At 34.2% G+C, this 21,762-nt stretch overlaps 1 protein-coding gene across 4 annotated transcripts in view; it reads right to left on the bottom strand.

The window, feature by feature from the left end:
* The window catches only part of LOC114326358 (eukaryotic translation initiation factor 4 gamma 3), a 394,838-nt gene that overhangs the window by 192,825 nt on the left and 180,251 nt on the right, over positions 1–21,762 (bottom strand). For all 4 annotated transcript variants that reach the window (XM_050641529.1, XM_050641532.1, XM_050641538.1 and 1 more), the window contains 3 exons: positions 15,600–15,807; positions 12,360–12,554; positions 4,439–4,815 (listed from right to left, as the gene is read on the bottom strand). In XM_050641529.1, coding sequence (XP_050497486.1) covers positions 4,439–4,815; positions 12,360–12,554; positions 15,600–15,807 — 780 coding nt within the window. The remainder of the gene's footprint in view (positions 1–4,438; positions 4,816–12,359; positions 12,555–15,599; positions 15,808–21,762) is intronic.

Raw genomic sequence — 21,762 nt, 5'->3', positions numbered from 1 at the left:
TCTGATGGACAAACTCAACGGTTTCTTATGGATTTTTGGCTGCTGATTACGAATTTCGAGGGTGGATTTCGATTCAAGTGGTCAAAAAATTGTTATAAACAATTTAATTGTTTATAAGGCTCTGGCTCATAAACTAAAAGAGAAAAAAAAATGTTTCAAATAAAATTTGTTCCTTAACAAAAAACGAAGAAAAAAACGTCTACTAAACTTAAATCCAACAATTAGAACTCAAGATATTGTAAAATTAGTGCACAATGCAAATTGCAAAATAAGTATTTTTCGAAGCTTTATCAATCGAAACTCGGCTTATACGCATGCAACTGAGCCTTAGAGGGTCTCATTTTAAAGCTTAATTAATAGGCTTCCAAACAAAGTTTGTTAAATTACTGTATCTTCATATTTTTAAAGTTATACCCGTTTGAAGTTATATAATTTTCTTAAAAAAATTGTACAATAATTTGTTTATAAGGGTTTCAAGCAAATTTGAGCTATAGACATGTATACTTTAATTAACAATAATGATAGAAGAACTCAAAAGGAACAATTTGAGCTTACGAAAATGTTCGTAACTTTATTTTTAGCCAAGATATCGATATTTTAATGGCGCGCTATGACGCGCAAGATCGGCTCACAGTCAAGTAAGTGACGAAATTCGTAGCCAAAATATATCTTGGCCAAAAATAAAATTACGAACATTTTCGAAATTCGTAGCCAAAATATATCTTGGCCAAAAATAAACTTACGAACATTTTCATAAGCTCAAATTGTTCCTTTTGAGTTCTTCTATCATTATTGTTAATTAAAGTATAAATGTTTATAGCTCAAATTTGCTTGAAACCCTTATAAACAAATTAATGTACAATTTTTTTAAGAAAATTATAACTTCAAACGGGTATAACTTTAAAACAAATGAAGATAAAGTAATTTAACAAACTTTTTTTGGAAGCCTATTAATTAAGCTTAGACCTCCAAGGCTCATTTGCATGCGTAGAAGCCGAGTTACGATCGATGAAGCTTCGAAAAATACTTATTTTGCAATTTGCAATTTGCATTGTGCACTAATTTTACAATATCTTGAGTTATAATTGTTGGATTTAAGTTAAGTAAAAGTTTTTTATTAAGGAACAAATTTTAGTTGAAACATTTTTTTATCTCTTTTAGTTTATGAGCCAGAGCCTTATAAACAATAACTTACAACCTTATAGCCAACTTGTTTATAACAATTTTTTGACCACTCGGATCGAAATCCACCCTCGAAATTCGTAATCAGCAGCCAAAAATCCATAAGAAACCGTTGAGTTTGTCCATCAGAAATGAAAAGGACACGGTGACCCCTCTGGCGCCTAGACTAAAAGTGAAGGATGCTGCTTTTGTTTTTGGGGACGAAATAATGCTTTCAGAAGTATAAAGGGAATTTGACATTAAATCCATAAAAACAAAATCGAACTGAAGGCTTTGTTCCACCAGGATCAACAGAATAAATAAAATAAATAACGAAATCCCGGGAATTAAGACAAAAACCATTTTTTCACCTACCTCTACCGAAAGTATACTTTTCCGGACCTGATTGTAGGGAGCAAAGTTGTACTTTTCCTCCCTAGGGAGGAAAAGTAAAAGTGACGTCATGGTATTTCATTCATGAAATATAACTTATTGACGCCCTGTACAATATCTATTTTCTATTACGTAAGTATCTATACATTTTAACGTTTATTTATAAAACACCCTCTATTTTGCAGAATGGTAAAAAACAGTGAATTGTTATTTTGATTTAACAATGTTTACATTAATAATTTGACTTGTATTTGACAGTTGACAGTTATATTGTACCTACTTGTTAGTTTTAGTTTTAATAAATTTTGTTGGTTAGTTATATAAATAAATTAAGTAAAAATTAAAAAATGACTTGTTATTTGAGGAAGGTGGAAAAACCATATGTATAACATGGGAGTAAAGTGCTAAAAAACTTCATTTTCGGGAGGAAAAGTAGCACTTTCCTCCCTTGTTATACAAATAGCTATTACGTATGCTTCTTTTCATGAGCATTTTTCAGTGCGTCACAGATGATATAAAAAAAGGTAAGTCCGTGATAATATACATTTTAGTGACATGACATTTTAGTTAAATCTGACAGTTGTCACATTTTATTTGCAATTGGGCATAAAATCAAATCAATTGTGTTTATTGCATTTATAAAATGGTATTTTCTTTGATTTGTATAGTCTTATAAATTGTACAGATTATATTCGTAGATATATTATTTGGTAAATGATTTTTTTTTTCGATTATACCGCCATCTATTGACAACTAGAATAAATGTTATAAATGTAACCGACGAAATGTAATCACCGACGCACATACGTCGATTTAATGGATTTACGCGGCCAAAATTATTTTACAGCATATTTCTACTAAAATTGGTACAAATCAAAGAAAAATATTGTTTTTTAAAAATTTACTTGTATTTTTCATAGAAAAAATCAAAATTTTAAATTAATACAAAATATGCGGGTTTTTACTTATACCTCAGTCGGTATCTGACATATCGGACTTAGTATTTGGGTCACCCGGTAGGTAACAGCATTTGAAATGTTTCAGAGAAAAATGACCCTGGTTTGACCCTACTCTGTACACGTTTCTTACTGCTTAAAATTGTTAATAGTGGGTCAGAAGTTTAATTTTCTGTATGAAACTCTGTATTTCCCTGTACTAGCTGGGATCTCTGAGATCTCTTTTAGTATTTTTGAAGCATTCCTTTTTCCACGAATCTGTAATGTCTGTGCTGCATGAACGATAACTTCCTCATCAAGCAAAGAACGTATTTCTTCTGTTTTCTTCTTTTTATCCTTTCACTGGAGTCCCCAAATAATTTAGAAAGACGACCTGGTTCCATTTATTTGTTTTCTACCAGTTTAAAGGTTCGATCTAACCAATCTTTGATTGTTTGAAGAAAGATCGCATCTTTTCGTGAGTCTTTAACCATTTCTCTATCATCGTCGTTTTAAAATCTCCAAATCTTTGCTTTAAATTGATTAAATTATCAGATATAAGAGATCAATAAGTTAATTTCTAAATATTTTAATTTGTCCTCTAGATTAGGAAAATCTTATAGCTCCATTTGGTCGCAGATATTTATGGATCACTATTTTTACGCCAGAGCAAAGGCACCAGATGTAGCTAAAACAAAAAAAATCGTAACTTATGTAGGATTACATTCGTTTAAGTTATTTCATTTTATCGTAAACGCGAGCCGAAAGCCAGTTAAGTGGCATTTCCCTAATAATAAAAAAAAACGCGATAGATCTATAGGTTCAACATATCATGGCCAAGTGACAGTAGTCAAAAAGTCAGAGAAAAGTCGAGTTGACATTAAGACGCTGATGATAGGGGGCAGACGGCCTTTTTCATCAGAATAAAGACGAACGACGAAATAAGATAGCATATTTTTGATATAAAGCCGTTTTAGATGTTCAGTGTTAATTGCCGTTTACATTAGTTGTTGCATTGTCCTTGTAATTTACGAGTTCTACAATAAAGTTTGTTGTATCCTAAAATCGACCTGTACCCAAATAATCAACCCTAGACAACAGAGGATAAAAGCCTACACTTATTACAATTAAAACAAATAAGTAGGTACTTTTATTTTTGTGATGTCATCCTTTCTAGCAAAATTAAAACCCCTGTATTTCGGGCATCCGCAGCTAAATTGTACACCATTAATTAGCCAAATATATACAGTATGCTATAAAATAAATAGTATTGCTCGATCGGAGGCGATAATATATTTAAATGTCTTATAAACATAAAAATTAAACATAAATGTCACTAGAAAATTGCTTGTTTTTGACTTTCTAAAAATAATATAAAATAACAGTAAACTTTACATAAATATTTCCAGAAATATTGATTCTTACCTGAATTATTCGATTCCATCACAATCACTTTGAAACATAAGGTGAATATTAGAAAATATCACAATTTTTAAAAAGTCGGATATGTACTAAGCTAAGAGAACAAAAATTCACTAACAATTATATGCGCTCGCATTCGCACGTGCACACGTGCGTGGTGAATAGTTCTGGAGTGGGAATGGTAAGTTTTTGTTAAGACAAACCATCAAGTGTCTCTGGGATGTGTCTTGAATTTTTAACGTCACTTTTGAAATTTGACTTTTGGCCGGCTAATTATTGAAAATCAACGTATGTGCGACGTGCGTTTTTTCTGTCGCATGCAATTTAATGCGTTAGAAAGAAATCGAAAAACTGTGACGCACTGAAAGATCCTCATGAGAAAAAGCATAATTACTGTAGGGAAAACAAATATTCTTGTTTTAAAATATAGTAGTGGCAAAAGGTAAAAATATTTTGATTATAAAATAAACAAAAATATGAAACAAAAAAATCATCGAAAGTTAAATACAGTTCATTAGTATGCCTACCTGTAATTTACTTGATTGGACAACATGCTCCATCTTTAACTGGTGAGGCTGTTGTATCTGTTGACCGTCGTGTCTTGGTGGAACTGCACAATCATATTCTATGTGAAGAATGTGATTTGTCGGCTGTCCATCAAGTTGGAGTTCCACGTGATGATCCTCTTGTTGATGAGGAGGTGGGTGATGGTGGTGTTGAGTTTGATGATCCGGTGTTGGATCATTAATAGCTTGCAGCACTTGCTTGGCAAATGTTGCTTGCACTTCCTTAGTGTGACTACTAAGGGGGCCAGTGGATGGCTGGGGTGTTTGTCGAGCCGAAGATTCTCCAGAAGGAGGATGCGAGTTATTGTCTTCAAACATTTCCAGTAGACGATCAGCACCTACAATTTTTTTAAACAACATAGTATATTCGACATCTAAATGATGTCTATACAGATAAAAGGTAAGAACTTAATCTAGAAACGCATTTAGTTTTTATTGATTTGAAAAAAGCGTATGACAGCGTACCACTTTCTAGGCTCTGGACTGCAATGAGCAGACAGTACAGTGAAACTGTGTTTCACTGTACTGTGTTCACTGTACTGTCTGCTGTGATACTGTGTTAAAATCGATACATATATCTCTGTCGGGAATTTCAGGTATCAAAAGGATTGAGATAAGGATGCTGTATTGCTCTAAGCCTATTCAAAATATACCTCAATTAAGGGGTGTAATGATAGATCGCCTCCACGTGGTGCACCCTGGGTAACGCTAAATGGTCTATCAATTTTTGGACGCCAAACTAGCCGCTAAGCTCTCCTGGCAACCAGTACGATAAAGAAAAGCAAGGAAAGGAATCTCCATATGTGTATATATGTATGTATATATGTATATATGTATGTATATTATATTTGTGTATTTATCGTACTGAGAAAGTCCATACGCTAAATAAATAATAAAACCTCAATTAAGTTTTAAAAGAGTAGACAATCAAAGGGGCAAATGATCCGGTTATTCTAGCAGGTGACGAAGAAGACGTCCACTACATAGTAAGAAAAAGAACATCTCAAATGGGACCTGGAACTAAATTTTGATAAAAACGGTCATTAGTAAACACTAGCTACACATACAAATATCTTGGGTCATTAATTTCAGAAAGGAGGGCAGCGACAAGGACATTAGAAATAGGAAAAGTTACAACTAGATAACTGCATCCGGTAATTTGGAATAGGAACATCAAAATGGGTGTTAAAAGGCAACTTTACAAGATTATTATAAAGATCATTGTGATATGTGGATCGGAGGCATGGGAGATTACAAAAAAAAAACAAAAAAACGGCTTAAAAGCATTTAAAATGATTTTTTGGCGTAAAAGTTGCGGATTAACTAAGTTGGACAAAGTCACTAATAAAGAAATAAGAGCAAGATCTAAAGGCACGGAGCGAAAAAACAAATGCAAATTTACAGATTGTACCATACGAAAACGGTATGTGAGATGAAATGAGAAAGAGAAAAACTGCGGATAAGATATGAGTGGGGATTTTAAGAAAGATGCTGATATTAACTACAGCACTGGAGAGAGGCTAGTGGAAGACACAAAAGAGAGAGTTATATCTTCTTCTTCTTATAATAGGCCTCTTGGCCTGTTCCTTACCGATTTTGCGCTTGTATTCGTAGCTGTGATGTTGACTGCCAGCTATCTCGCCACCTTTTAAACGGCCTTCCTATTGGTCGCTTGCCTGTTGGCTTCGAATCCCTGGCTATACGGGCTATTCTCTCACTGTCCATTCTCGTTACATGCTGATTCCACCTTCGTCGTCTCTGTCTTCCCCACCGTACTATATCTTGTATGTTACAGAGATCTCTTATTCTGTCGTTCGGTATTCTGTCTCTCAGTGTTTTCCCAGTTATTGACCTCAGCGTTCTCATTTCTGATGTTCTCAGTATCCTCTTGGTTTCTGCTGTGTCACATCTTGTTTCTATCGCGTACGTCATGATCGGTCTTACACATGATTTGTATATGCGCATACTTTCCCTTCCAGCCTCATATCTTTGTTTCTCCAGATGACATCCCTCAGACATCCTGACACGTAATTGGCTTTATTTGCTTGCTTTCGGACGCTCTCTTTAACATCTCCATAACTACATATTTCGATTCCCTGATATTGGAATCTCGAGACTTGTTCAATTAGTTCGTTGTTAATTACTAATTTGCATCTTATGGGTTCCCTTGACACTACCAAGGATTTTGTCTTGGCTGTTGATATTTTCATGTTGTAATAATAATAAATGTTGTAAATAAATAAATAAAAAAAAAAAATAATTCTTCGCCACTGTATTGAAAGTTTGTGCCATTCGCTGTAGGTTATCCTCGTTATCGGAGATTAAGATTGCGTCGTCAGCATAACAAACTCCGCCTATCCACTGTTGGGTGAACTGAGCAGCTCAGCAGCGGGTTGCCGGTCCCAAGCCCGGATAAAGGAGGAGGGTTCGAGGGTGAGGCTAGCGACCTACCACGGTAAAAACGAAAATGCTCATAGAACCGATCACCAAGCCTCGGAGGAAAAAATCTCCTCCCATAAGGAAAAAATTTCCTGTAGCTGGCTGTGTACCATTAATTACAAAAATTGAAGAAAAAAATCTTCTGTGTACAAGGTATATTTATTTGAAAACCCCAATAAAGGGCTACATTAAAAAACAGAACGTTTTCGCTCTAAAGAGAGCATCATCAGTGTTCTAAGCAAGCTCTACATGCTAAGCCACCAAAAATACATGGGTTAAAACCCTTAAAATGTCGACTAAAAGTCTTACATTGACGTGTTGAATATTAAATCCTGACGATGGATAAAGTTTAGAAAGATACCTCAAAGCATCATATGACTATACCACGAGCATGTGGGTGGTCGAGCCGATTTCTCTGTCTTCACAAAGAGACTTTCACCTTTCTCTTTGTGAAGACAGAGAAATCGACTCAACCACCCATATGGTCGTGGTATAGTCATATGATGCTTTGAGGTATCTTTCTAAATTTCATCCATCGCCAGGATTTGATATTCAACACGTCAATGTAAGACTTTTAGTCGACATTTTAAGGGTTTTAACGCATGTATTTTTGGTGGCTTAGCATGTAGAACTTGCTTAGAACACTGATGATGCTCTCTTTAGAGCGAAAACGTTCTGTTTTTTAATGTAGCCCTTTATTGGGGGTTTCAAATAAATATACTTTTTACACAGAAGAAATTTTTTTCTTCAATTTTTAGAGAGTTATATGTCTGAAAATGGATAAAATAACGTAGGATGCAGAGAAAATGTATTATTGAAACCACCTTCAAGCCGGCCACTCACGATACTGCGGCATCGTTCAATTTTGTCGAATTCGACTAATTGACAAAAATTTGAATCGTGTGTGACCATGCATCCAACAAAATCGTTACAATTTTACCACAGAGAGACTGGTCTGTCTGTTACATATGATACTTGTATCATTACGTACATAGGTGGCAGTAGACACTCTCAATGTAATAGTCACTGTCAACCAATAATGACAGTTAATAAAAGTTGTATCTTGAAATGGCGTTGTTTTAATTATGGTTTTAATTTATCTTAATAAATATAAGATCCGCAACTATTAACATATGAAACATGGTGTCAGGTGTGTAACACTAAGTGGAGCCTTTAAGTAAGGAAATAGTTTCGATAAAAAGAAAGATAAACCAAACCAAAAATGGATTTGAAGTTGCCGTCACCCATTTGTTTTGACCAAAACGTGGCAAAAAGTTATGAAAAGTTCAAACAACAATTTGATTTGTATTTGTTGGCTGCAGGCCTGGAAGAAAAGTCTGATGAAAGAAAAGTAGCCCTGTTTCTAACTGCCGCTGGGGAGGAAGCCCTAGATGTGTACAACAGTCTTAACCTTTCGGAGGCCGACAAGAAGGATTATAAAAAGGTAACGGAAGCTTTTGACCAGTATTGTAAACCATGTAGTAATGTGACATATCACAGGTTTAAATTTTTTTCCCGTTCACAAGCTGAAAGTGAAAGTTTTGGCAACTTTTTAAAAGACTTAAAAGTAATGGCAAAGCCCTGTAATTTTGACACTCAAGAAGAGTCACTCATTAAAGATAGAATAGTGTTGGGCATTCGCGACCCGAATATGCAAGAAAAGTTACTCAGTAAAGATAATTTAGATCTGAAGACTGCTGAAGAAATGTGTAGGTCCTCAGAAGCTACAAAGATTCAGGCGAGAAGTTTACAAGGTCAAGAAACAGTTGATGCTGTTATAAAGAAAAAACCCAGTAGTGAAGGAAGAAAACAAAGTAATGAAGCTGTTGGGAGACAAGAGTTTAATAAAAGTGGTAAGGAATCCTATGACTGTTTTAGATGTGGTCTCAACCATGACAAGGGACGTTGTTATGCTTATGGAAAGGTATGTAATAAATGTGGTAAAGTTAACCATTTTGCTGTAGGGTGTAGAGTGAAAAAATCACAATTTAATAGGTCTAAGCAATTTAATCAACGAAATGTACATGAGGTAGAACAAAGTAGCGATGAAGACATTGTAGGCATGATAGAGGTAGGTAATGTTAGCACGTTACAATACAATAAGAAAGAAAAAGAGTGGGTTGAAACTGTATTAGTTAATAATGAGTTTTTGGATATAAAGCTAGATTGTGGTGCCCAGTGTAATGTTTTGCCTCTAGATGTTGTCAAAAAATGTAATGCTAGCAAGGAAATAGTTAATGAAAATCATGTGTTAATGTCATATGGCAATAATAGCCTAAATGCTATTGGTCATGTAATTCTTACGTGTGTCGTCAGAGGTAAAGAATATAAAATAAAGTTCATTGTTGTTAATAATGTAGGTAAGCCTTTGTTTGGGTTAAACGCTTGTAAACGATTAAATTTAATAAAGAGAGTTGAAGAGGTACAGTTGCAAGGCAGTTGCACGGGTAACTTAAAAAACAAGTTTATTAATGATAACAATGATGTATTTAAAGGGACTGGTAAAGTTCCTTATGTCTATAAAATAGTCTTAAAAAATAACTATGTTCCAGTGGTGAGCAGTTGTAGAAGGTTGCCAGATAAAGTCAAAACAAAATTAAAGGCAACGTTGGAAAAAATGGTAAGAAACAAAATAATAGAGAAAGCTGATGGACCCTCAGAGTGGGTGAACAACATTGTTTGTGTAGAAAAGCCTAATGGTGCTCTAAGGATTTGTCTAGATCCTCTTCATCTTAATCAAAACATTTGTTTGGATAGGCACCCTATTCCTACTTCAGAAGAAATAGGTAGAAAGCTGCAGGGTAAGTGTGTATTTTCAGTGCTTGACATGAAAGAGGGTTTTTACCATATTCCACTCGATAGTGAAAGCAGTAAGATCTGCACTTTTATAATACCTTTTGGTAAATACAGGTTTAAACGCTTGCCTTTTGGCTTGGCTTCTAGCCCAGAAGTATTCCAGAGAATCAATGAAAAAATTTTTGGTGATTTAAAAGTGCAAATCTACTTTGATGACATTATAGTAGCAGGAAGTTGTGTAGAGAAGCATGATAAAATAATGATGGAAGTGTTAGAAAGAGCGAGAAAGTATAATGTTAGGTTTAATGAAAGTAAGTTGCAGTATAAGGTGGGTGAGGTTAAATACATAGGTCAAATATATTCAAAAGAAGGAGTTAAACCAGACAACAGTTATGTTAAGGCCATTTTGAGCTTGGAGGTGCCTAAAAATAAAAAAGAGTTGTCGAGTTTGTTAGGAATGGCAAATTATTTAACAAAATATATTCCAAATTTATCTGGTATTGTTGAACCATTAAGAAATTTAATCAAAAAAGATGTAGAATATCTTTGGACTAGTGAACATGATAGTGCATTTCAAAGTTTAAAAGCTGTAACAAGCAACTTGCCTACCTTAAAAATTTTTGATAGTAAGTTGCCATTAGTTATACAAGCTGATGCAAGTTTGCCAGTATCAAACAATATATTACAACCAAAAGTTGTAAATGTGTATGATAAAAGGTTACAGAGGCAAGGGATAACAAAAGATCATCATGACAAAACGGCCAAGGAAAGATGTAATTTTCAATTAAACGACAATGTACTAGTGAAAGTAAGAAAGGAAGATACGTCTTGGGAACCGGCAAAAGTAGTTGAAGAATACCCAGCACCAAGGTCATATATTGTTCAAGACCAAAGTGGTCACACATATAGAAGAAATTCTTCCTTTCTTAAACACACTAAAACTGAGACTTTGATAAATCCATCTTGTAGTACAGATAACTTTGACTATAGTGAAAGTACAGAATGTAATAGTAATAGTTATGACAAAGATGAGGAACAGCAAAATGTTAGTGGTAATATCAATGATCCAGGCGTGAGTGTAAGCCTGAATAAAAGTTCAAGGCCTGGTAGGTGTATTAAACGACCATAAAGGTTTGATGACTTTGTTACATATTAGTTATAAGTACTTTGTATAAAGAGGGGGATGTTACATATGATACTTGTATCATTACGTACATAGGTGGCAGTAGACACTCTCAATGTAATAGTCACTGTCAACCAATAATGACAGTTAATAAAAGTTGTATCTTGAAATGGCGTTGTTTTAATTATGGTTTTAATTTATCTTAATAAATATAAGATCCGCAACTATTAACATATGAAACACTGTCTGCTGAGTGGCCGGCTTTAGTGATCCAGCGTAGATGTGAATTGGTTGTAGAAAAATCTCGAAAAAATATTATTCTACAGGGTGTAACAAAAATACAGGTCATAAATTAAACCACATGTTCTGGGACCAAAAATAGTTCGAAGGAACCTAACTTACCTTAGTACAAATATGCACGTAAAAAAAGTTATAGCCCTTTGAAGTTACAAAATGAAAATCAATTTTTTTGAATATATAAAAAACTCTTAGAGATTTTTTATCGAAAATAGACATGTGGCATTCTTATAGCAGGAGTATCTTAAAGAAAAATTATAGTAAAATTTGTGCACCCCATAAAATTTTTAAGGGGTTTTGTTCCCTTAAACCCCCGCAAACTTTTGTGTACGTTCCAATTAAATTATTATTGTGATACCATTAGTTGAATTCAATATTTTTAAAACTTTTTTGGCTCTTGGTATTTTTTCGATAGGGTAGTTTTTATCGAGTTGCAGTCACTTTTTTAATATGTTTGCATAAAGATTTTATGGGGGTGTTGTTCCTTTAAACCCCCCAAATGGTTGTGTCCGTTCCAATTATACTATTACCGTTGACTGATAAATTATACTGGCTATTACTGCGATACCATTAGTTAAACACAGTGTTTTTAAAACTTTTTTTGCTTCTTTGTATTTTTCGACAAGCCACCTTTTATCGAGATGTGGCTTCTTTTTTAATATGGTTCAAAATATACCTAAAAATGTAAATCATAAATAAATTTTCCTATTATTACTAAGTCTCCATAATCGTACTTAACCATATACAAATATGTGGTGGATTTGACAAATATTCAAAATATCTCGATAAAAACTGACTTTTCGAAAAAGTACTGAGAGGCAAAAAAGTTTTTAAAAGAGTGTGTTTAACTAATGGTACTACAATAATAATTAAATTGCAACGTACACAAAAGTTTGGGGGGGATAAAAGAACAAAACCCCCATAAAATTTTTATGGGGTGTCTAAATTTCACTATAATTTTTTCTTAAAATACTAATGCAATAAAAATTCCACATGTCCATTTTCAATAAAAAATCTCTAATAGTTTTCGATATATTCGAAAAAATCGATTTTCATTTTGTAACTTCAAAGGGCTGTACCTTTTTTTATGTGCAAATTTGTACTAAGGTAAGTTAGGTTCAATCGAACTATTTTTGGTCCCAGAACATGTGGTTTAATTTATGACCTGTATTTTTGTTACACCCTGTATATTTCTTCCAGTTATATTAAAACTAAACAAAAGATTACCTGTATTTGGATCGATGATGGGTAAGGCATTCGATCTTCGTTTATTCTGAGGTTGCCTTTGGAAGGGTTGCTGCTGGTGATTATTACTTACTAGAGGTACATTTGGCATTGTGTTTTGTGTCGTATTAGGGTTTGCTGCCGTTGGTTGAGGAATGGAGCCACCTCTAGGCATCATTTGAGGTTGGTAATAGTTATCTACATTAAAAAAATAAACTTTAAAAATAGGTTAAAATTAGAAAATATTTAATTATTATCCCATTGACATTTTAAGTTGTTTCATAAGAAATATATACATTAGCACTTCGAGCCAAGCAGGCTCATGGCTTGGTTTACAATCTTCCTCCGTTCTTGCTTATTCTTCGCTTTTTCTTTCCAATTGGTTGCATTGAGGTACCTCAGGTCATCTAAGAAATACATAATTGAAAACATTCTTTCCTAGTATTCTTAAACAAATTCATTCAAATATTTAATGTATTAGAATAAACAACTATTGAAATATTGAGTGAGACATCTTAGTATGAGAATTCCATCAAGACACCATTAAAATGTGGACGGCCGTAGCTCAGCGGAATGGTACCTTTCTTAATAAGCCAGGTTCTGGCCATGGTACCAGGTACTGGTTCGAGCCCCGGCAACAACAATCCATTTTCATTTCTAAAAATGATGACACGACGTCCACCGTGCCTCGGAGAGTACGTTAAACCGTCGGTCCCTCTGGGCTAGTGTACATCGACACTAGTTACTTGAAACAGGGTTAAAGATGTAAATGGCACCGGAACAATCCGAAAGGATCTCTTCGGCAAAAATGTGGCAATGAGGATTTTATTCCTTATGGCTAAGACAATAATTAAAAGAATTTCCTAGTTCTACGGTAGATAAAATATGTATAAAGGAATCACCATGAGTCCTAGAGAAAGGAGGACAAAAACAGATAAGCCTTAATGTAGGCGAGGAAATAAAGCAATAAACCTACCAAATCTTTGGTAGTTGGATGAATTAAACTAATTGGACTCGATTCGTAAGAGCTTTAGAACACTTTGTGAACAAAACGGATTATGGCGAAATGAAAATTGCATTATTGAAGTGATGAAAAATGATAAATTTATTTAATTGATGGATTCGACCATTACTTCATTTTATCTAATAATAAAATACTGAAAACGTTTGTTTTCTATACTTCCACAAAATTTATTACAACTATGTTACTACAAGTGATTTAGATTACTATGGGTTTGCCTTTTTAAAGTCTTTAACTGAAGAGGTTGAGGAGTGGGGAGCTGTTTGTCTCGAGTTGGTCATTCAGAATTATATTTGTGTTTTTCAATTTATTAATTTCCATAGATTCTAATACAAATAGCATAAGGCCTTTATTTTGAATATGCAGAATTTGAAACTGTTCATTAAAAGAATGATTATGATCTAGAAGGTGAAGTACGTATGTAGAAGTGTCGCCTATCCGTTTGTCAAAGGTTCTGAGAGTTTGACCCAGAAAGGCACTCTGCCGAAACAGCTGTAGTAACATAGTTGTAATAAATTTTGTGGAAGTATAGAAAACAAACGTTTTCAGCATGGACGTATAAATAAAGATACTAAAGAAAGATACCAAAGAAATAGATAAAGATCTTTATTTATACGTCCATGGTTTTCAGTGTTTTATTATTAGATAAATTTATTATTCAATAATGAAGAAAATAAGTTTAATAATATTACTCGGGAAATTTTGGGCTCCCTGAACACGAATATCATGACAGCAATGGTATCCTAGGCAACTGGTGCCCAAAGTGGGCCTCGTCTGGAGTTTTATGGAAATTCGATACAAAATCAGTGCAAACTCATTACTCGGGGGATTTTTGAGGCAGCTGAACACGAATATACGACGGCTATGGTCTCCGACGCACCTGTGACCATGACGGGCCTCTTCTGGGGTTTTGTGAAAATTATCATACATCAGTGTGCAAAGTCGTTAATCGGGGGGTTTTTGGGGTTGCTGATCACAAATATGACTGCGATGAGTTTACACGTAGAGTGAGTAATATACGAATATTATATCATCAATGGTCTCAGAGATAACTGATGCCAAGGAGGGGTGTCATCTACAATAGTTTTATGAAAATTAGATAAAAACCCAGTTGGACCTGCTCATCAGGTGCCTCGGAGACTATCGCCGACATGATATTCGTAATCAGCGACTCCAAAAACCCGATTAACGACTTTGCACACTGATTTTGTATCTATCACAAAACTCAAGGAGACAAGATTCGATCTGCTCACCAGGTGCATCAGAGACCATCGCCATCATGATATTCGTGATCATCGTCCTCAAAAACCCCTCGAGTGATGAGCTTGCACTGATTTTGTATAGAATTTCCATAAAACTCCAGATGAGACCCATTATGGACACCAAGTGTCTTATGGTCATCACTGACTTATTATTACTGTTCAGCGACCACAAAAACCTCCCGGGTAACGAGCACCAGATGCCTCGGAGACCATCTTCGACGTGATATTAGTGTTTGTGAGTAACAAGTTTGCTTTAATTTTAATTATTAGCGACCAAAAAGCCAAGTAACGAGTTACTTGGAACTTTATTGGAACTTGGAACCATTTTAATTAAACTCCAGGGAACGAAGCCCTTCCTGGGCACCAGGTACCTCGTAGGTCGTAGACAATCGCCGTCATGATATTCGTATTCAGCGAGTCCAAAAAAACCCGAGTAGCAAAATTGAAGTCATTTGCGTCAATTATTTTCGAATTACAAATTTATTATTTTTCATCCCTTCAAAATGTATTTTGGAAAATCCATTTTCCTTGTTCAATAATGCAACTTTTATTTCGTCATCATCATTTTTGTTCACAACGTTTCCTAGTTCTCTTACGAATTGAATGCAAAGCGTTTCATTGAGATTCATATAACTGCAAAAATGTGGTAGGTTTTGCATAATCTTATGATTAATAGCACACAGAAAATATTTTCATATATGAAGAGTGGAGATATATAACTGGCCAAGTGACAAAAATATACAATCGAGAAAAATAGTTTTTATCAGGAAACGGAACACTATACTTAACGGCGGACGCTATCTGTTGAATTTATTTAGAGCTGTTTCCAATGCAACTGTCACTTGGCCCACAATACTAACGGCATTGTTGTATAGACCATTATAATGGAAAAAACAGATATATTGATTTTTTGTCACTTGGCTCGTTATATAATATATCCACTCTTCATATAATACTTACACGAAAGATGCGGAGCTTGCGTCGGTGTCGTTCCGTATCCATACGATAACACAGGAAAAGATTGTGGAACGAACCCTGTAGGTGCGGGTCTTTGCCCCCCATACGTATACCCGACAGAATTCGTCGACGTGAGATACACTTGCGGTGCTGCAGGTGCCATATGCATAAATTGAGCTTGCGATGGTGAAAACAGCGGCGGCTGCGGAGGCTAAAACAGATAAAATGAGTAATTAGCGAAGGCCAGCACAGACCAACACGCAACTAATGGAAGCATAAAGGTCGATTTATACATATCCGTGCCGTGTCCGTTCCGTGTCAGTGCCGAGTCCGGGTATTTTTAATGCGGGTATTTTTAATTCCGGGTATTTTTAATGCTATATTTACATACAACCGTGTTGTGTCAGTGTGCGTACCGGGCCAAAATTCTAAAGCAAAACGTTATTAGATACATATTTCTGTGTAAAAAATAGTTGAAAATAATGGTGACTTATTAAAATAATCGAATTGGTCCGGGTTTGCGGACCAATTCGATTAATTTTCCATCGTCCATAATAATATAAACTATATGGCATCCGTAAAGAATGTTACACTACAACCAAATGTAATAATATGTAATTAGAAATAAGAAATAAAATATATAAATAATACATACTGATGTGATCTTGATTATTGATATGAGATAATAATTTTATATGTCATTTAATTTAATCAATGCTTTAATAATGATCTAATTAATTTACCAGATCACATATCAATATGTTTTCAATCTCAGGGCTTTTTATAAAATTAATTACTTACATACGTGGCTTCTAAGTATTTCTCAATGGTTCCTAATCGGGATAGGAAAGAAAAGAGTAAAATAATAACACATATGGGTTACAATTGTAATCAAAATATTGTTTATTTTATTTAAATGGCAATCACTGCTTATTATTTGCTATATCTTATTATTCTTAAAAATAACATTTACACACGGGAATCTTATTTCCTTTTGGTTTCCAATTGAAAGTTTTTATTAACATTTAAATATTATGATTTATTAGCAACAATTCTATTTAAGTTTGATGAAGCTTTTCTGATATTATTGACTATGTTTCTTCAATTTTAAATGTGGTATTTAATACGAAAAACCCATACATTCACGTCCAAACAAATGAGACTGACCTTTTTCTGGTGAACTGAGAATGTCTTCACACAAGACCCGTTTCCTGCTATCCTTGGCTGCAATCAAAACCTCGTCCTGGCTTCCAGTAATGTTCTCCTCTGAAACTAGCTCGTATAGCTCTCGTTTCCTGCTTCTGTCGTGATGCTGTGTTCTACCTTTTTCGAAACTGCAATCAGCTACCGGGAACTCTTGGCCCAAGGAGGTTCTTTTACTCTCAACCTGGCCTACCTCTCGTTCCACGATAGATACTCCACACTCACGGAACTACACCGGCTTTCTCACTCTCCGTACACTACCGTCTACGACTCGACTTCACTTCTCGACAGCTCAAAACATTCTGCTCTCTATTTGTCATTCATTCCCCTACTTTCTAAATATCCCTTCCAGATTCACAAATCAATCTTCCACCACCAACTCTCATTCGTAGTATTCCTCAAAACCAATTTTTAAACTTTCTAAATATGCTTAATGGATTTCAAAGAAAATAGTTAATTCCCATTCTAAAATTACTTTCTACTATATACAAATTTTAATGACCTATTTTCTATTTCCACTTAGTCTTATTTAGCATCGGCTAATGACCGATCCTTCCGCGAACAACGATAATGGCCTATTATCGATTTCACTTGAGTCTTATTTAATCACTTCTTAAAATTAAATATAACAATTTGTTGTATACAGGTTGTTCTAAATTTATATGCCCGTGGTTGAGAAAATTGAAAATATTTTATATTAAATTGAATTTTGTCTATAATTATCAAATTTTAATTTTCATATCAAATAGAAATATAACAAATCCCCGCCTTGTATTCGATAAAATTTATCTGCATTTTTAAATAAATTTTCTCGAGGCAAAACCAACTCCCTGTATATTTCCTTACTTTAATCTACGTCTTATACCCCTTCTTCTTGTATTACTCTAATTAGTCCCACCTGTAGAGTAATTGTTTCCTTATTTTCAGTGTCCTCATCCTGTGTTAGAGTGTCGGCTATTATGTTGTCTTTCCCTTTTTCCCATATCAATCTTCTGTCTTTTTCCTCAGATTTTTCACATACTTTTACCGTGCATTCTGCATCCTCGTTTTCATATGCCTCCTCTTCAAATGCCACTGTTTCGATCATATATTTTTCGCTTTCATTTGTTAGCTTTATTTCTTCTTCTCCTGAGCTCATCTCTTCTTTTGAGGAATCCCAGTTTTCTTTTGCTTTTGATACTCTCAATTTTTCTTCTTCTGGGCTCAACTCTTCTTTTGAGGAGCCACAGGTTTCATTTTCTTTTGTCTTTTTCTGACTTTTTCTCCCTTTTCTTCTTTGTCCTTGCTTCGTTGCCAAATTCATTTCCACTGTTTGTTCTTTACCTGATTCGTCCGTATTTTGTTTCTCCTGTTCCTTGTTCTGTTCTTCTTCTTTTTCTTCTGTTAGATTCATCGTATTATTTTTAAAATCTATCACTCCATGTTTTTCTGCCAATTCGTCAACTCCTACTATCATGTCATGTGACATGTTTGGCATTATTACACATTGTAGTGCATACATCTTCTTACCCAGTCGTACCATTACTCGTATGCCTTCATTTATAGTTGCCAATGTCCGTTTGTTTGCGCCCACTAAATTTACCCTAGGTATTTTGTAAATTAAATTTGTTAAGTTAACTTCTTCTATTAGTTTTCTGTTGACCAATGTTATTTCAGATCCAGTGTCTATCATAATTTTAATTGGTTTCTCGTTGATAAATCCATCCACAAATTTTAAATTAACTCCATTTTTCTTTTCGTTGTTTCCTGCCAATTTAATAAACTCCTTGGGGTGACAAAAGATTCCTGTTTGATTTTTGGTTTTTAGTGAGCGCCGTCGTGAAAAGACGCCGGTTGCTCATCGTTGTTTATATTTTCGTCATACTGTCTCTCTCCGTCATATTCATCTGTCTGGGTATTATTTACTTCTCTTCTATTTTCTCTTGGTCTGTCGGATCTGTTTCGGTTTTCTCGATATCCCTGTTCATTTTGTCTACCATTATTTCTGTTTTCTTGATTTGAGCGTGTGGTGTTTCTATTCTGGTATTCTCGATTTCTATCCTCATTCCATTGCCTATTTCTTTGTTCATAATTTCCTCTTCCGTTGTCTCTATTTTCGTTTTCCCTTCTGGGATTAAAATCTCGTCTTGTATAGTCCCTCCTATTTTGATTTCTATCTCTGTAATCTTGTGTTTCTCGGGGCCTGTAATCTTCTCGCGACCTTCTTGATTTTCTTTCTCTCAGACGTGATTCTCTTATTTGTAGGAATTGGCATAAACTATCTATGTCTTTGTAATTTTGCAATGTGATATGGTCTTCCAGCGTTTCCTCGAAATGTCTTGCAATCAGTTCGACTAATTGTTCCGATGAGTAATTATATTGTAAATGCTTTGCATTATTGTAAATTTGTAAAGCATATGTCCTTTCTGATACCCCCATCCTATCATTGTATTTCCCATTTTGCAATTCCTTGTTAATTTCCAATTGTTGGACTTTTCCCCAGAAATAATTCAAAAATTTTTGTTCAAATTGTTGCCAATTGCTGAATTCTTCTTCTTTACTATCGAACCATAGGCTTGCTTCATATTTGAGATGGTTTCTGATAGTTTCTTTTGCTGTTTCGAAATTTCCGATGTGCCGTATTTTCTTTTTCAGGCTATTTATGAACGGCACTGGGTGTAATCTTCTTACATCCCCGCCAAACCTTATCTTCACGTCATCTGTGCTATGTATAACCATTTCTCTTCTTTCTCCGACATTCTGTTGCGTCCTGTTTTCGGTGACTTGTTTTTCTATTTCTGTGATTCTTTTTTCCACTTCTTCTCTGTCTACTTGAATAGCATTTTCCAACTTATTTTCCAAATTTTCTAGTTCCTTTTTCTGGCCATTCGTTAACTCCTTTATTTTATTTTGAGTTTTCATTTCTTGTTCTTTCATGTGATCCTTCAATCTCATTTCTTGTTCTTGCATGTGATCTTTAATTTTCATTTCATACTTTTCTATGCGTTCCTCCATTTTCTTGTTGTTCTCTTCTATGGCTTGTTTTGTTTCCTTCTGATTTTCTTGCATTATTCTTTTTGTTTCATCCATTTTTTGATCCATTTTTTGTTGTGATTCATCCATTTTTTTTTGTGATTCATCCATTTTCTTTGATGTTTCTTCCTGATTTTTATCCATTGTTCGTTTTGCTTCATCCATTTTTTGTGACTGGAGTTGCATAAGTTGTAATATCTTTTCTAATTCTGACAATTCTTTTTTTCCTGTTTCCATGATTGTTGTGTCTAAAATATCTTCTTGGTCTGAATTTTCCTCTTGATTTGAATGTTCTTTTTGTTTTTTATTGTCTTTGCTTTGGCTTCTTGTCACAGACATTTGTTTTCAAGAAGTACTGTCCCCGCCAAATATGAAATTTTACTAGTATGTTACCAAAACGACTTTTTCTCACCCAAATATTATAAATTGTCAATAAATATATCAAATGTAAATATCGTAAAATAAAATATTAAATCAGTTATGTAAAATTTGTACCTAAAGAGATCTAAAATTTTATGTTATCAAATGTAAGTATCTCACTTTTTACCACAGGCATATAAATTTTCAAATACCGGCTTTACTCTTTCTATCCTTCAAATTTGCCAATGGAAATACTTATCAATGCTTTCCACGTTGGACGACAGTTGTTGTGATCTTGATTATTGATATGAGATAATAATTTTATATGTCATTTAATTTAATCAATGCTTTAATAATGATCTAATTAATTTACCAGATCACATATCAATATGTTTTCAATCTCAGGGCTTTTTATAAAATTAATTACTTACATACGTGGCTTCTAAGTATTTCTCAATGGTTCCTAATCGGGATAGGAAAGAAAAGAGTAAAATAATAACACATATGGGTTACAATTGTAATCAAAATATTGTTTATTTTATTTAAATGGCAATCACTGCTTATTATTTGCTATATCTTATTATTCTTAAAAATAACATTTACACATGGGAATCTTATTTCCTTTTGGTTTCCAATTGAAAGTTTTTATTAACATTTAAATATTATGATTTATTAGCAACAATTCTATTTAAGTTTGATGAAGCTTTTCTGATATTATTGACTATGTTTCTTCAATTTTAAATGTGGTATTTAATACGAAAAACCCATACATTCATGTCCAAACAAATGAGACTGACCTTTTTCTGGTGAACTGAGAATGTCTTCACACAAGACCCGTTTCCTGCTATCCTTGGCTGCAATCAAAACCTCGTCCTGGCTTCCAGTAATGTTCTCCTCTGAAACTAGCTCGTATAGCTCTCGTTTCCTGCTTCTGTCGTGATGCTGTGTTCTACCTTTTTCGAAACTGCAATCAGCTACCGGGAACTCTTGGCCCAAGGAGGTTCTTTTACTCTCAACCTGGCCTACCTCTCGTTCCACGATAGATACTCCACACTCACGGAACTACACCGGCTTTCTCACTCTCCGTACACTACCGTCTACGACTCGACTTCACTTCTCGACAGCTCAAAACATTCTGCTCTCTATTTGTCATTCATTCCCCTACTTTCTAAATATCCCTTCCAGATTCACAAATCAATCTTCCACCACCAACTCTCATTCGTAGTATTCCTCAAAACCAATTTTTAAACTTTCTAAATATGCTTAATGGATTTCAAAGAAAATAGTTAATTCCCATTCTAAAATTACTTTCTACTATATACAAATTTTAATGACCTATTCTCTATTTCCACTTAGTCTTATTTAGCATCGGCTAATGACCGATCCTTCCGCGAACAACGATAATGGCCTATTATCGATTTCACTTGAGTCTTATTTAATCACTTCTTAAAATTAAATATAACAATTTGTTGTATACAGGTTGTTCTAAATTTATATGCCCGTGGTTGAGAAAATTGAAAATATTTTATATTAAATTGAATTTTGTCTATAATTATCAAATTTTAATTTTCATATCAAATAGAAATATAAC

The sequence above is a fragment of the Diabrotica virgifera genome, chromosome 1, assembly GCF_917563875.1.
Source record: "Diabrotica virgifera virgifera chromosome 1, PGI_DIABVI_V3a".
Taxonomy (NCBI): Eukaryota; Metazoa; Arthropoda; class Insecta; order Coleoptera; family Chrysomelidae; genus Diabrotica; species Diabrotica virgifera.
Note: the sequence above shows the minus strand (reverse complement) of the source record. Positions and strands in the feature narration are given on the sequence as shown.